Source organism: Eleutherodactylus coqui, chromosome 2 (assembly GCF_035609145.1).
Source record: "Eleutherodactylus coqui strain aEleCoq1 chromosome 2, aEleCoq1.hap1, whole genome shotgun sequence".
NCBI classification, from domain to species: Eukaryota; Metazoa; Chordata; class Amphibia; order Anura; family Eleutherodactylidae; genus Eleutherodactylus; species Eleutherodactylus coqui.
In genome coordinates this window covers 260,588,689-260,605,280 of record NC_089838.1, presented here as the reverse complement: position 1 = coordinate 260,605,280, position 16,592 = coordinate 260,588,689, and the positions used below count along the sequence as shown (strand labels likewise).

The 16,592-nt window shown below is 44.8% G+C and overlaps 1 protein-coding gene across 5 annotated transcripts in view; it reads right to left on the bottom strand.

Annotated features, from left to right (window-relative positions):
* The window catches only part of LRRK1 (leucine rich repeat kinase 1), a 129,138-nt gene that overhangs the window by 18,908 nt on the left and 93,638 nt on the right, over positions 1 to 16,592 (bottom strand). For all 5 annotated transcript variants that reach the window (XM_066592869.1, XM_066592873.1, XM_066592872.1 and 2 more), the window contains 7 exons: positions 13,492 to 13,663; positions 11,287 to 11,450; positions 10,927 to 11,066; positions 8,088 to 8,334; positions 7,765 to 7,931; positions 7,357 to 7,554; positions 722 to 996 (listed from right to left, as the gene is read on the bottom strand). In XM_066592869.1, coding sequence (XP_066448966.1) covers positions 722 to 996; positions 7,357 to 7,554; positions 7,765 to 7,931; positions 8,088 to 8,334; positions 10,927 to 11,066; positions 11,287 to 11,450; positions 13,492 to 13,663 — 1,363 coding nt within the window. The remainder of the gene's footprint in view (positions 1 to 721; positions 997 to 7,356; positions 7,555 to 7,764; positions 7,932 to 8,087; positions 8,335 to 10,926; positions 11,067 to 11,286; positions 11,451 to 13,491; positions 13,664 to 16,592) is intronic.

Sequence of the window (16,592 nt, the reverse complement as noted above, 5' to 3'; positions counted from 1 at the left end):
CACCATGGGAGAAGACCTGCGGTCCACCGTGGGTGAAGATCCCGGCGGCCATCTTCGCAAGGTAAGTAAGAAGTCACCGGAGCGCGGGGATTTGGGTAAGTACTATCCGTTTTTTTTTAAACCCCTGCATCGGGTTTGTCTCGCGCCGAACGGGGGGGCTATTGAAAAAAAAAAAAACCCGTTTCGGCACGGGACAACCCCTTTAAGGCCCATTTAGACACAACGATTATTACTCAAAATACGCTCAAAAGCCATGTTTTGAGCGATAATCGTTGCATGCAAATGTGCCTATCTTTCAGTTTTCTGCTGAACAATGGACTTTAGTTTGGCTTGAAATCCATCTTTCAGCAGAGCAGCTGATAAGATGGACCGCACGCTGTGCTCTGCCAGGGGAGAACTGATTACAGCTGATTACATTATCTCAGCTGTAATCAGCACAGCAAAACAAAAAGAGAATTTATTCAGAGAACAGCAGGTGGTCCTCTGAATAATTTCAGCTCCCATCTGCTCACAGGCTACTAATTGGTACTAATAGGCACTAGTACCAATTAGTATATTATGCAAAATAATTGCTTAAAAGCCATCTTTTGAGCGATCATCTTGGTGTCCAAATGCACCTTAAGTAGTAATGCCATCACATCTGGCATATACTTCTCCAATTCCTTGACAACTTATGCACTTTAGTAATCATTTGAATTAGGATGGAAGTCCTGGGACTAACCTTCTCATCATAGACGACCCGAGGACGGATTTCAGGTGCTTGGTATCCTGGTGTGCCCTCCACACCTAGGGCTCCTTCATGGAAAGAAAGACGTGAGATACCATAGTCTGACAGTTTTATGTTCACAGTTTCTCGAACATCCAGGGACCAGACTAGGATGTTGTCTGACTTAAGGTCACAGAAAATGATGTTCTTCCTGTGTAGGTATGAGAGACCCGAAGCAATCTGATAGGACATACGGAGTGTGAGCATGTGACCTAAAGGCATGAACGAACCTGTAACAACATAAATACAAAAGGTTACAACTTTTGCCTTGGAGCATCTTTTAAGCCTGTATACCCACTACAGTCACAATCATTTTTCCACATGAAATTTGTTTAAACTTTATTTTTCTTAAATCGGATACTTTTTATTCAACGTTATAGCATTTCACATTGTTTATAACACACAGTTACAAGAAACTTACCCCCCAACTTGCAACCCCTCTACCCCGTAAATCAACAATAAATTAATTCAAAAAATATTTTGCCCTTGCTGGGCCTTCTTCTAGATGGAATTCATCTGATTCCCGTTCTAACTCTATATAAGGCCTATGGCCGTCTGTATTATGTTTAATTACTATGTGATTTGGGATTTCCTACTGCATCTAAAATGTGTTCTTTTTTTATATCTTTAATAAAAACTGATTGAACATAAACGAATTCAAGCATGCCTGGGATAAACATACAGTATATTTATTCTAAGAGAGAACTAAAATGGAAAAAAGGGCAGACTAGATAGACCTTCTGGTCTTTTTTTTGCCACCAATTTTCTTTTTCTATGATTACAGGCTTATAAAGGAGTGAATTTCTTACCGAAAATTCCTTTTTTCCGAGTCATCCTGACGGCAGACATGGAGGTTGCACCTTGACCTCGTAGGGACAGGAAGCAAGAGACTTCAAAAGGCTCCTCCCGCCTCCCATTCACCAGTGTCTTCTAAATTACTTACATGGACATGTCGTGGTTAACCAAGGAAGATATTTATTTGCTCCGAAAAAAATAACATGGTTAGTTCCATTTGAACATAAACAAGAAGAGGGTAGCTTACCCGGACTTAAACACAAAATAATATGCACAAATTTACCGCATAAAGGGAAATGTCGGACATAGGAGCCTCTTGGCTACAGATTCGTGCCCGCATACACGTGTGAATTTTTTGGGAGGGAAATACGTGCCGTCAGGATGACTCGGAAAAAAGGAATTTTCGGTAAGAAATTCACTCCTTTTCCCCGGCCTCATCCTGACGGCAGACATGGAGTATACCAGATTAACTCTTTAGGGAGGGACCACTGCTTGCAAGACCTTTCTCCCGAATGAGATCGGAGGAGAGGTCCGCATTCAGCCTGTAATGTTTTGCGAATGTGTGCAGGTTGGACCATGTGGCTGCCTTACAAATTTGGTCCGGCGTCGCCATAGCCCTCTCTGCCCAGGAGCAGGATACTGTCCTGGTTGAATGGGCCTTGAGTCCTTCCAGGATAGGTCTGTTGCAGGACGAGTAGGCCTGCTGGATGGTGGATTTTATCCAGCGGCTAATGGATCTCCTAGAAGCCGCTCTTCCTCTGCCCGGCCCCTGGAATTGAACAAAAAGACAGTCAGCCTTCCTAAAGGATGAGGTCTGCTCTTAGTAGCATAGAATGGCCCTCCTTACATCCAGGCTATGGTATTCTCTTTTCCTATCGTTTTGGGGATTTTGACAGAAGGATGGGAGAATAATTTCTTGCTGTCTGTGGAATTTTGAGGCTACCTTTGGAAGAAAAAAGGGGTCTGTTTTTAGTATGACCTTATCGTCCTGGACTAATAGGTAAGGTGTTTTACAAGATAGGGCCTGGAACTCGCTTACGCGCCTCGCTGTTGTGATAGCTACCAGGAACACAGTTTTGAACGTGAGGAACCTAATTGGAATCTGATCGATAGGTTCGAAGGGGCCTTTGCAGAGGCTTTGGAGAACTAGGTTCAGGTCCCATGGGGGGACCGTACTACGGCTAACTGGCCTCATTCTTTCTGCCGCTTTCATGAACCTGCGGATCAGTCTATGATCTGCCAAAGGTTGGTCTAGAATGGCCAAGAGCGCCGATACCTGTACTTTCAGGGTTCCTGGTCTCAGGTTTTTATCTAGACCGTCCTGAAGGAAGTCCAAAATCTCCGCCACCAAAGTGTCAAGATTGGAGACTTCCAGCCCCCTCCAGGAGGAGAATTTTTTCCCGATCTTATTATAAATAGCTGAGGTTACAGGTTTTCGGGACTGGCGAAGAGTCGCGATAACTCTGGAGGACAGACCTTGTCTTAGTAGCGTCTGTTCCTCAATATCCACACCGCGAGGTTCAGTCGCTCTAGGTTGGGGCAAAGAACTGGGCCCTGCGCTAGAAGGTCCTTCCTGGATGGAAGGCGGATTAGCTCCGAGATGGCGAGCTTTAGGAGCACCAGAAACCATGCCCTTTTTTCCCAGTGTGGGGCGATCAGGATCAGTGTGATGTTGCTCTGCTGGACCTTCTGAAGAACTCTCGGGATCAGGGGTATGGGGGGGAAGGCGTACGCCAGACTGAAATCCCAACTCTGGGAAAAAGCGTCTAACCCCTCAGCCTTGTCCCTCGGATCTAGGAAAAAATAGGCGGGGCATTTTGAATTTTTGCTGCTCGCAAACAGGTCCACCTGTGGACTGCCCCAGGTGTCTGTAATGAGACAAAATTCCTCTTGATTCAGAGACCATTCCCCGGGGTCTAGGCGTCTTCGACTGAGAAAGTCGGCTGTCAGGTTCTGGGATCCTTTGAGATGGACCGCTGTCATGGACTGTACCGTGGACTCGGCCCATCGGAAGATCCGGGCTGTTAATTTCAGCAGGTGAAAGTTTTCTGGTGCCTCCCTGGTGGCGAATAAGTGAAACGGCGGTCACGTTATCAGAGAAGATCTTAACATGTCTCTTCTTTAGGATATCCTGAGCTCTGTAAAGCGCCTCCCAGATGGCCCTAAGCTCTCTGAAATTTGAGGTCTGGGCACGTGATGTCGGACCCCATTTGCCCTGGAGCAAACGCTGCCCCACTTGCGCTCCCCAGCCAGACTGGCTTGCGTCGGTGACTACGGAGATGAAGGGCTCTGCCACCCATGGGGACTCCGCCTCTAGGTTGCCGGTTGACCGCCACCAGCGGAGGGACCTTGTGACCGATAATGACACTGGCATTCTGCTGTCCAGAGAGGTTGTTGCCCCGTCCCAGTTGCCCAGGGTGGCTGTCTGTAGCGTCCTTGAGTGCGCCGGGGCCCAAGGAATAATGCCGATACAGGAGGACATGAGGCCCAGGAGCCTCATTGCGTCTCTAATCGTTATTTGTTTCTTCTGGCCGCATTTCTGTGCTGCCAGCCTAAGGTTTTCCTGCCTGGGTGGAGGCAAAGACAAGGTCTGAGACACTGAGTCTATCTGTACCCCCAGGAAGGTCTTTCGCGCCTCGGGGAGAAGACTAGATTTAGGGAGGTTAACTATCCACCCCAGTCTCTGAAATAGGGAGCTGATTCGGCTGGTATCCTCTTTGAGGATCTTCGGCGAAGATGCAATTACCAGGAAATCGTCCAGGTATGGGACAATGTTTATGCCTGCCACATGGAGATGCGCCACCATCTCTGCCACTATTTTACAGAATATCCTGGGTGCCGTTGAAATTCCGAAGGGTAGGCACTGGAATTGAAAATGGTGTACACGGTTGCCCATCCTGATGGCAAACCACAGGTACTTGTGATGTTCCGGCAGGACTGGGACGTGGTAGTACGCGTCCTTTAGATCGATGGTACTCATAAAGTCCCCTCTTTTGATCAGAGTTACTGCAGACCTGACGGTTTCCATCTTAGACCTTTTGTAGGTAATAAACCTGTTCAGGCCCTTCAGATTAAGGATCATCCGAAACTGCCGTTCAGTTTTTTGATCAGAAATAGGGGTGAGTAGAACCCCAAGCCCTGTACTGTGGGGACCCAGACTACCGCCCCCATCTGCAGCAGCTTAGAAATGTCATTTTTTAAAGATATCCTGCAGGGCAGGGGATTGCGTGGGGGTGACTCTGAAATTACTGGGGGGCTGGGTGAAGAGTTCTATTTTGTACCCTTGGGCTATGAGCTGCAGGACCCACGGGTTATCTGTAATCCCGTGCCATTCCCGGGAAAAGCTCAATAGTCTGCCCCCCACCTGGTACTCGCCTACAGGGGAAGGGGTTGTTTTTGTCTTACCCCTGCCTCCTTTGGGGTAGGACCAGTGCCCCATCTTTCCTATGCCTCGGTATGGCTTGAAGAATGGCTGACGTTTGTGGGGAAATCCCGTTCTTGCTTGGTCCGGGAAACTGTGGGTCCTGTCGGTAGCTCTTTTTAGGATCTCCTCCAAGTCCGCGCCAAAGATGTGCTGGCCATGAAAACGGGATGTTACACGGCCTTCCTTTGGAAGCCGTATCTGCTTTCCATGTTTTCAGCCAGACCGCCCGCCTGGCCATGTTAGACAATGCGGCGCTTCTGACCGCCAGCCTCATAGATTCGGCAGACGCGTCTGCCAGGAAGCCTGTTGCTGATCTAAGTAGAGGCATGCATTCCAGTAACGCATCTCTAGGAGCCTTCTGTTTAATCTGGTCGTCAAGTTCCCCCAACCACAGGAACATCGACCTCGCCACAGAAGTCGCTGTGATATTGGACTTCAGCGTATAGGCCGTTGTTTGCCAGGCCCGTTTCATCAAGGTGTCAAGCCTGTTGCCCATCAGGATCAGGTTTTCCTGCCTGGGTGGAGGCAAAGACAAGGTCTGAGACACTGAGTCTATCTGTACCCCCAGGAAGGTCTTTCGCGCCTCGGGGAGAAGACTAGATTTAGGGAGGTTAACTATCCACCCCAGTCTCTGAAATAGGGAGCTGATTCGGCTGGTATCCTCTTTGAGGATCTTCGGCGAAGATGCAATTACCAGGAAATCGTCCAGGTATGGGACAATGTTTATGCCTGCCACATGGAGATGCGCCACCATCTCTGCCACTATTTTACAGAATATCCTGGGTGCCGTTGAAATTCCGAAGGGTAGGCACTGGAATTGAAAATGGTGTAGCGTCTTTAAGATGAGAGGAGTCCTCGAATGGCAGGGCTGTCTTTTTGGCCATTCTGGCCACCTGTGCGTCCACCTTGGGGACCTCCTCGTAGATGCTCACGTCTTTCTCCGCAAAGTGGAGTCTCTCTTTATATTCGCGGGACAAATAGAGGTGTTTGTCCGCGCAAGCCCATTCATCCGTGATTACTTTCTTCAGGGTATCATTAACCGGAAACAGTGTGTGGTTCCTTGGTCTGAGCCCGCCGAACATGTCGTCCTGTACGGACCTTGGCTCAACCACATCCTCAACCTTCATCGTATCCCTGACTGCTTTGATCAGGTCATCCAGGTCCCCAGATGAGAAATAGTACTTTTTATTCTCATCCCTGGCGTCAGGGGGAAGGTCAAAGAGTTCGCCATCTGACAAGTCGCCCAGGGATTGCTCAGACTCTGAGCTCGTTAGCGGTATGTGGCTCGCCCTTTTAGCGGCCTTTCCTTCCCGCTGAGCTGGGGGGGGAGACTGGAAATCGATGCCCAGACCTCCTCTCTAACCAGGGATCTAATATCTTCCCTGAATGCGCCTGTTCATCCATAAGGATCTTGGAGGTACAATCGGGGCATAGCGGCTTTTTATACGCCTCGTGCAGTTTTTTAAGACACAGGGCGCATTTCCTGTGTTTTTTTTAGGTCCTGTTTAGACCGGGTGGATTCCCTGTCCTGCTAAATATACATGCATGCACATAAGGGAAAACCCCACACACAATGGTAAATCCCTGAGCATAACATTCCTGCAACAAGTAACACTTACAGTTTACAGGGCTTCCATCTCTGGTTCCTTTGTAGTCATGATGCATAAAACGCAGACAGAACCAGATTAGACAGATAAATCCTTCTCTGAAGGTGTGCTGTCAGTGGAAGCTTGCCGGGGAGTCTCCATTTTTAAATTTCCCGCTGTTCCGGATCAGCTGACGGCGTCTGACATCACTGCGTCATTGGCTCCGCCCCACGATGCCTCGCCGGCATGCCTGGAGGAGAGAGGCATCTGAGCCTATGGCCCGCCGCTCTCCCTGGCTGAAAACAACTGCGCCGAGCTGTGGAAGAGGAAGGAGGGGACTCAAGGACCTCTGGGTCCGCCGCTCCGACCGCTGCGGTGGTGAACCCCGGGCGGTCAGACTTGTGGCCCGCCGTGCTCCCGGACCGCGCTGACACCCCGAAGGGAGATGAGAAGGGAAGCAGTCCTGTGGACCGTCAATCCCTACAGTCAGCCTTGGAAGAAAGGTGAGGGGGGAGCAGCCCTGTGGACCGGTCCCCCAGCTGTCATCCTGCAGCTCCCTGGAGGGAGCTCCTCTTGCATGTCCCTGTAGGGACAGGAAGCACTGGTGAATGGGAGGTGGGAGGAGCCTTTTGAAGTCTCTTGCTTCCTGTCCCTACGAGGTCAAGGTGCAACCTCCATGTCTGCCGTCAGGATGACGCCGGGGAAACATTCAGCTTTCATGGTAATATCAAAATCTAAAATACTTTCACATTCACTATAAATCTAATGACAAAGTAGTAGGTTACCTTGGCTGTTTCCAGTTAAAACAGTGTTAAGGCTTCCCAGTGGAGCCAGCTCCAGAGCAAAGCATAGAGGATGGATGCTGATACCAATCAGGGATACTATGCAGGGGTGCTGCAATGAGTGAAGCATGCTGGCCTCTTGTCGAAATTCTGAAAAATTTCTCATTGCATCCATAGCCTGCAAGTGCTTAAACATTGTATCTGTGTGAGAAGATGGCATCAAATCAGTTCCAAGATACAATGTAGATAAAGAACCACACACTGTTCAGTGACAGATTGCTAAATGAACAAACAAACAATTCTGGCCAAACACAGAAGGCAGCGTTAACAGGGTAAAGTGTATACACGTTCTAGAGTCTGTTAAAAAACATGACAACCACTAAACATTAGCAAAGAGTGGTGACTATGTACCTTTGATGACTTCGGCGGACATTCGATACTTCTTAATTTGGAACATCTTCAGTGCCACTGGCTTGTGTTTGTACACAGCTCTGTAAATGATGGTTCCACTTCCGCCTTGTCCCAGAATATTAGTGTTCTCTTCTGAGTATTCCAGATCCTCGATATCAAGAAACAGCCTGAAACAGCACACACACATGGAGGACATAAGAATAAATGCCACATACCTGATCAAATATATATTCCCCATTATTCATGCAGTAGATACACTGGCTTATGTTATTCTTACTTCATATAATGATGTGAAATTACATTTTCGGAACTTGTGATGTTACCTGGATGGAAAATCTGTCATAAAAATCTCAGGGACAAGTTCCTGCAGGGGAGCGGGGTCCTCCGGGTGATTGGGACATTCCAAATAGTCCTTGTCTACAGCAGCCAGCACACAATCCTCCATATTGAAGTAATAAGGCTCCTTTCCATCCTTTTCCTCTTCTTGATTATTAGATAGCGCAGTACATGAGTTGCAAGGGACGTACTGTTCCATCAAAAGGGTCCCATCGCTTTCTGTAGCTGTCAGGGCTGTAAAGCACAAGGTGGAAATAATCCAATGAAAGATAAGACCACAGCGTTATATAGTTAGAAACTTCATCAACGAATCTCAACAACAGAAAATAATTCACTCCATTGGTGTTACCTGTACAATAACAGCCTCAGTTTTCCTAGAATGTATTAAAGGATCCCATCTCTTAACATCATTCACATTACACTCTTTTTTTCCACATCGTACACCTAAGTTACACTTAAAGGGGTTGTCTCGCGGCAGCAAGTGGGGTTATACACTTCTGTATGGCCATATTAATGCACTTTGTAATGTACATCGTGCATTAAATATGAGCCATACAGAAGTTATTCACTTACCTGCTCCGTTGCTGGCGTCCCCGTCTCCATGGCTCTGTCTAATTTCGCTGGCTTCTTGCTTTTTTAGACGCGCTTGCGCTGTGCGGTCTTCTGCCTGGTGAATGGGTCCGCTCGTGCCGGAGAGCTGGTCACCGCGTCGTCATCGTAGCTCCGCCCCGTCACGTGTGCCGATTCCAGCCAATCAGGAGGTTGGAATCTGCAATGGAACACACAGAGCCCATGGTGCACCATGGGAGAAGACCCGCGGTGCATCATAGGAGAAAACCGCAAAAAAACAAATCACAGAGGTGAGGGAAAAAACAAAGACATTATTCACAGAAAAAGCCAAAAATACAATACCTGAAGGTCTGCAAAGCAGACACGGTCGCCATAGGCACGATCGCCATAAGGCAGGCACAATCGCCATAAGGCAGGCACAATCGCCATAAGGCAGGCACAATCGCCATAAGGCAGGCACAATCGCCATAAGGCAGGCGCAATCGCCATAAGGGCAGGCGCAATGGCCGTAAGCCCTGGAGATATGCAGTCAGCCAGACAATAAAGTGGAGGAGCAGCTTGTTCAAGCTTGAACAAGCTGCTCCTCCACTTTATTGTCTGGCTGACTGCATATCTCCAGGGCTTATGGCCATTGTGCCTGCCCTACGGCGATTGTGCCTGTCTTATGGCGATCGTGCCTATGGTGACCGTGTCTGCTTTGCAGACCTTCAGGTATTGTATTTTTGGCTTTTTCTGTGAATAATGGGAGAAAACCGCAGTGCATCCCTGGGAAAGGACCGGCGGCCATCTTAGGGAGAAGATTTTTTAAACTCCTTAATTCGTCGGATCGGTGAGTAGCAAGCGGTTTTAAAACCGCTTTAATTTGCTATTTTATGCCAGGGGGTGACAGGGGTAATGGGGTAATGTTAGATTTTGATGCTTGCCGCGAGACAACCGCTTTAATGATGTGATCAGGTCCGGGCACCAGCTCATTATCTTTCCACTGTGCCCCAGGTTTCCCAGGGCAGTGATCCCAATTTACAGTTCTATATCTGTGTGCCAATTCTCAGGTGTCATTCAGTGCAACTTTCTCATAACTAATAACTTGCTTATAAATGTATTGACATATAACATGACAGGTGCAGTCACAGCTAGCTTGGTGCAGCTCTTTAGCTTACAATCATTAGGTCGCTAATTAAATATAGAAATCTCAATGAATCAATGTATACCCCTACAAATTGCTTAAGGCTCTGTTCACATCGTGTTTATGACCTCTCTTTAAATGTATACTGGGAAATACACATTTAAATGTATGCCACCAACAGGGGCGTGCAGTACCCATATGGTCCCATAGTAAAAATAGTTTAAAATTTATATATATATACACACACACACACACACACACACACACACACACACACACACACACACACATACATATATATACACACATACACACATTTAACACACTCTTTTGTACTTGATAATGCCGAATGGAATAGTGTATGTAGTCTAATACACCATTTCACCTTTTACATTTTTTTTTTTAATTTTAGCAGACATATACCAGCAAGAGGGGGGCAAAAAGGGCATTCTTTGGCCTAGGTTGTGAACTATATATATCAGAATGGTCTGGCACTTTGTATCCACTATGTGTGGGAGTGTACACCAAGCATCCACCCCCCTCATTATCAGGAGGCAGTGTGAGTGGCTGTCTCATCGGTGTCCTGCACAGGTGTAATTTGCCCCCTCATTTGATAGTCAGCTACCTGCATGGTGAGAGGAGGATGCATCGATATGCACTCCTCACTCAGTAAGTAATGGCCGTTTTCTGTGATTGTGGATAATGTAATCCCATGTTCATGTTTACTGTGTACGTTGGGAGCTTTGCTCTACCAGTGTTCATCATAAAAGTAATATCAACATAACATTTTACTGTTCACTCTAGGCTCACTTCATTTTGTGAACACATATACATAAAGTTCAGTGCATCCAATGTATGCCAAGAGTGTGTCCTTTTAGGACATGTTGGGTTTCAGTGCTTCAGCATACCCAAATAAGTGTATAGAAAATGTAGTCCTGCACTTTGGTAGGTATTACAATTGAAAAAAAAACAACAAAAAAACGTATATCACATGGTAACTTTTTTTTTGGTAATAATGGAAGCAAAAAGACAACGTGCGAACAAAGACTTCTACACATTCACACTCTAAAAGGTGCATAAAAATACTGCCATTTTTCCTTTTTAAGAAAAATCAGACATCAAACCAAAATCACCTGGAAACCACTGATCAATCAGAGAGTTGACATGGTCTGTAATAAATGCCATAGCAGAAAAATCTCTGACTTCTGACTGGCAAATGATCTTTATGCCCCCACTCTTCTTCTTCTTCCAATTAACATCAGACGATTCCACACTGAGGATGGAAACAGATATGTGACATAATAACTCATCATATTGAGAATATCGCATTGTTTTCTATTTCAGGCCGTTTCAACGTTTGTATTTTGCTAAAGAAATAAGATGTTCAGCTGGAGATAAATATATACGCTGTAGCATACAGTATGAACTAAACTAGCAGAATTGCTTAAGTGGTGGATAATGTAGCCTTCATTGTAGTGGCTGTTGTCTCGTACCTAAGGTAACCGCCCTCAAAAGTGACCATCAACCCCTCTTGCCAGTAGATGGTCTGATTTCTCTTAACTCGGAAGGTGCTACACCGGTTTCGCTGGTTGCCTGTGAAGCTGTACACTGTAGACTTCCTGTTGCGTGTTTTTGTATTTTTCTTGCTCTCGAACAGCTAGTAGAAGGAAAACAAATTAATCTATATGGTATACAAGCCGGAGAGAAGACCAAATCATACACATCCTAATTCAGTCCTTATAATTGATATTTTGCTGTGATTAGGAGGGTGAGGCCTCGAGTGTGATGTGAGCAGTGGAGGCACACCGGGAGAGCTCCCATCGGTTATGCTAGCTTCCTAGCTTGGTTTTCTTTCTGAGGTGGTATTTTTGACACTGTGTGCTGGCTGCCTTGCTGGTCTCTGGGCCTTAGGTTGTACTGCACCATGGTTGAGGTGGAGCAGAAGAGCGGAGGAGCAGTGATAACAGAGGCTGGTCTGCTGTCTTTCATTTAACAGAGTTGCGATGACGAGGAGGAAAGAACTCCGGCATCTGCGAACGCTACTGCAAATACTTTGCCCCGTGAGACTGCCCTTGCAACATTGGAGGCAATATCAAATATTGAGCAGGGTGCACTGAAAGTTTTGGTCATTCTGATCACTTTACTGAGAATTGCCGAGATAGGGCAAACAGGTTGGCGAAATTTGCTCGTTCAACTACTCCAGCAGCCACGGTAAGAAATGCTTATGTAACAGCTATAGTTTATTTGCCTCTCTGATGGGACTTTTAATAGGTTATCTCACTCTGCTGAGAATGGTAAGCATGACCCTGTTTTATAGTCTTCATCTGCCTCTGCAAATACTATTCTGCAGGCCATTTCAGCACAAGTTAGTGGTGTGGATATGCAAAATGATACACAAAATGAACCAACTCCACACAATGTTTTTCTAGCTGTGACTAAAAGTCATTCTGTTTTGGCTTCCCTCCCTGCTCAGGTTCATAGCCTGAAAGAAAATTTTGGATTTATAAAGACATGATTTGCAGAAAGTTATTGAAAGATTGTCTAAAACAGAAACATTTATTAATGAACTGGAAGAAAAAAATGTTCCAGTGCAGAATGCAATACGTGAATGAAAGCAGTTTATTTGTACTTTGCTATATAAAGCAGATGACCTGGAAAATAGACTAAGGAGAAATCATTTGCGACTGATGAAGGTTCCAGAAAAGGTGGAATGATTGCATCCAAGATAAGTTTTTGAGGGCTGGCTGAAATCAGCTATTGGGAAAGAGATATATATTTATATATATGCGGTGATTTAAAGCTGTAAATGTATTGCTTGAGAAAGGCGCAAGCCGAAACGCGTTGCGATAAAAGTTGGTATACTTTATACGTTTTCTCTATTGGACTATCTATCCTGGATCCTGTGAGCGCTGAATCCTTTTTTCTTCTCCTAATCCTTTAATTAAATTATAATTAACTGTTTGGGTGGGGTAACGCTCTATTCTATGTATATTATGTTTATACATATATAAATGTGTAGAAATTAAGGGGTACTTGTATTCCAAAATGATCTGATTTTTTTTTGCTACTAGGGTTATTTCTGCAATGCTTCTATTAGGAATGCCCTAGTTCAGTGGTGGCGAACCTATGGCATGCATGCAAGAGGGGGCACTCAAAGCCCTCTCTGAGAGCATGTGCGCCATCGCCCCAGCACAGATGATAGTCAGGTAAACAACTGCATGAGTGCTGACATCAAGGCTAAGGTCATGAACAGTCGTGTAGAGTGTTTACATGGGCAGAGCTCTGTCCCATTTAGATGGGACAAGCTGTTGGTAAACGATGCCCGACAGTGCGTCCCAGTGAAGCTCGCTCCTGTGCTGCTACAAAGGAATATCGCTAGCACTGCTGAAAGCGCTGCCGATAAGGAAGGGGGGGGGGGGTGCTTTTTCCTCCCCCGCCCACCTCCATCCACTTTAAAAAGACAAATCTAAGTGTGGATTTTGTGGGCCTGGCATCTACATCAAGAAGTGGCATGCCACTTATTTTTCCACATTTGGATTTGAAATCTGCATATAAAAAATATCCCAATAAAAGCAGTGGGACACGGATTTGCAATAGATTTTATGCGGATTCCACATCAAACCTGCAGCTAAAAACCACCATGTGAATATACCATCAGAGAGGACTGTTGATTAGCTTGTTGAAGATGATCATATTACCTGAAGGTCCATCTCAGACAAACTGATTAACATCCGAGCAATGAATCTTTGCCAGAATCCTACAGGAACAAAACTCATTTTGAAGACCCTCTGAACAGTGTTACCAGTAGACTGCTGTAAAGAATGGATATCCAGGCCTGGCTTGGCTGGCAAGAGGTGAGGCAAGAGGTAGCTGTACGATACAAAGCAACACATACATAAATCACATGACAAAGCTTAGGACGATTACTGTACCTTATTACTCTAATTACTACTTAGATTAAGAAAATAATTGTATTAATTAGGCTGGCCATAGATTTCAACGCTATATCCTCTGCAACCAATTTTTTATTCATCGTCCAAATGCATCTAAATTGAGAAATATAGCAATTTTGCAATAAGCTTTGCAATGACATTTGTGTTAACAACTACTATGTCTCCATAGTAAGAAAATGTATTATCTGTTCCTGCAACCGTACGCTCATCTGTTCCCTACATGTTTGGTAGGTTACATAAAGGGTGGAATAGATAGAAGTGGGACTGCAGGGTCAACCTCTCTGCAAAAGGAGTCACTATAAAAGACAGTTTTCTTCCTTCTCGAGGAGAGGTAATTTGCATAATTTTCCCAGGGAGCATTGCCTGTAAAGGTCCTTTCACACAGGCAGATAATAATCTGCCCATCCATGTACATGGTCTGATTATCTCCTCTGTGGTGATGACCGTTTTATCAAAGACTGGCAGGGCCCGGGACTGTGATTATACCTTACTTATTTTTAACCCTTTCATGCACTATGTACATATTCATAAAACCTGGAAAACCCAAGGTTTAAAGCATGCCTGGGAGAAACATATATTATTCAAGAAAAATAATAAGAAATAAGGGCAGTCAATCTTCTATGTTTCTACCTTCCAAGAGCATACACATATCAAAAAAAATCCAAATATTCAGCTAAAAGCCAGCCTTAACATCATGAGCCATTTTTAACAATGGGTGTTCCTTTAAAGCCTGGGGAAATGTGAAATGGGACATGTGCCCTTTGCTATTATTCCAAATCTTTTCCAACTTCAATAAAAGTTACAAGCGACATCACAAAATGTAGTTGCTCTCAGCGGAGGATTCTTCTTTTCCAGAACATAAAATTTCCATTGTCCTCGAGTCCAAATCAAAATGAGTTCCAGAGTTCCATGATGAAGATGAAAAAAGGCCTTCAAGCTTAACAAAAACGCAAATTTCCATTCCAAATAGGGCAAATATCTCCTAATGGTCCTGTTATACAGGTTTGTGACTTTATAATCTGACTTTCCATGCAGCCATGAACCTTTTTCTCAGAGGACACAGACAATCCATTTAAAGTATAACTAAACTTTTTTAAAACTTCTGAATGTCATAGTGACGTGTCAGAAATTTAGATAGTTTGGGGGTCTAGGTGTTGAGACCTCCACCAATCACTAGAACAAATGGGCATAAGCGCTCATCTGAGCACTGTGCCCATTCTGCTGGTTCTGTCACTGCTCGGAGTGGTGTATGGACTCCATACAAAATCTATGAAGTTCATACGACACATTGTTCATATGAGCACTTCTGCCCATTCACTATAGTGATCTGCGCGGAAATCCACAAGAAGATGCCCACCAACCAAAGCTTCTGACATGCCCCTATGACATGTCAGAAGTTTAAAAAAAAAAATAGAACCAGAATAAAAAAAATTTCTCCTTTGATATTGACAACTACTGATGCAGTTATACACATTCATTAGGTTACCACTAACACTCCAATTCGTCTGCGCTGCCCTTATGATAACACTGCAAAGATCTTCAAATTGCTAAAGGTGTCGGTTCACGTCAAAAATATTAGCTTCCATTCTTGCAAGGAAGTGTCTATAGCGGATGTGATCTATGGATTGAGAGGCTTGGTATTGGAATGTTTTGTATGGAGATACTAAAAACATTCATGTAACATATGGCAGTGACAACTAGTCTCCTTAGACTGGACTTAAGAAAAACACAAAACTTAAAATTAATCTCTGTTGAGAAGGAAAGCAATAGTTCAAGGGTATAGGGTCTTATCAAACATGGTGATACTTGAGATTACGTTCTGATCATAAGCCACTTTTGGCCATGGGCTATCTCTAGTATTGTAGTATATCCTCATCCAAATTAATAGGACGGAACTGTAGTACCAGACAAGGCCCAAGGACAAGAGTGGTGCTGTTTCTGGAAGATTAAAAAAAACACAGACACTTTTTTTTTACCCCTAATCCCAGGCAATCCCTATCACTGGCACTGCTAATATAAATACAGATAAGAAATATCCCACAATTCTTCATTGCATGGAATTCTTCATAGAGAAATTAGGACTTACTGGAGAGGGATTAAAGAGGTAGTTCAGGATCAGACAAAAATGGCTGCTTTCTTCCAAAGATAATGCCACCCTTGTGCCATGGGTTGTATCTGGTATTGCAGTCCAGTTCCACTAACATAAATGGAACAGAGTTGCAAGACATAACCCATGGACACATGTGGTACCATTTTTGGAAGAAAGCAGCCATGTTTTTCTGAGCCTGGACAACCCCTTCTATTATTGTGAAACAACTAGTGGACAGAGACTTAAACAGAATATAAGGACCGATTATAAAGAGCTTGATACACCACAAAACCTTCTTGAGATTATATCATCCTTTCCTTTTTCTCATAGGAAAAGGAAAGATTAGATCTCCACTGGAATGCACTGCCTGTCATAAAAATATGTGACAGCTACATCTGGATTGTAAAAGTGCTTATAAAAAGGCTGGTGGATCGTTGTAGAAAACAAAATGTTGCCAAGTGCTATAAAAATACATAAAACACATAATAAACGGCTATAAGCATTGCAGACTCTGTCTTTACACAAAAGTCCCATCAGCCCTTAGTTATGAGCAAGGTGATGAAAGTAATTAGGGTAGGGGGCTCCACATACAGTTTTTGAGGCATGGTATGTCACATATGTCGGAGAGACATGCTGGTTAAGCCCAACATTAGTAGTAGAGTGTTGTACTGCTTTGGTCATCCACAGAGAAGAGACTTGGTCGGATACCCTTTTTATTGGCTTACTGAATGGATTACGGATACAAGCTTTTGATGCA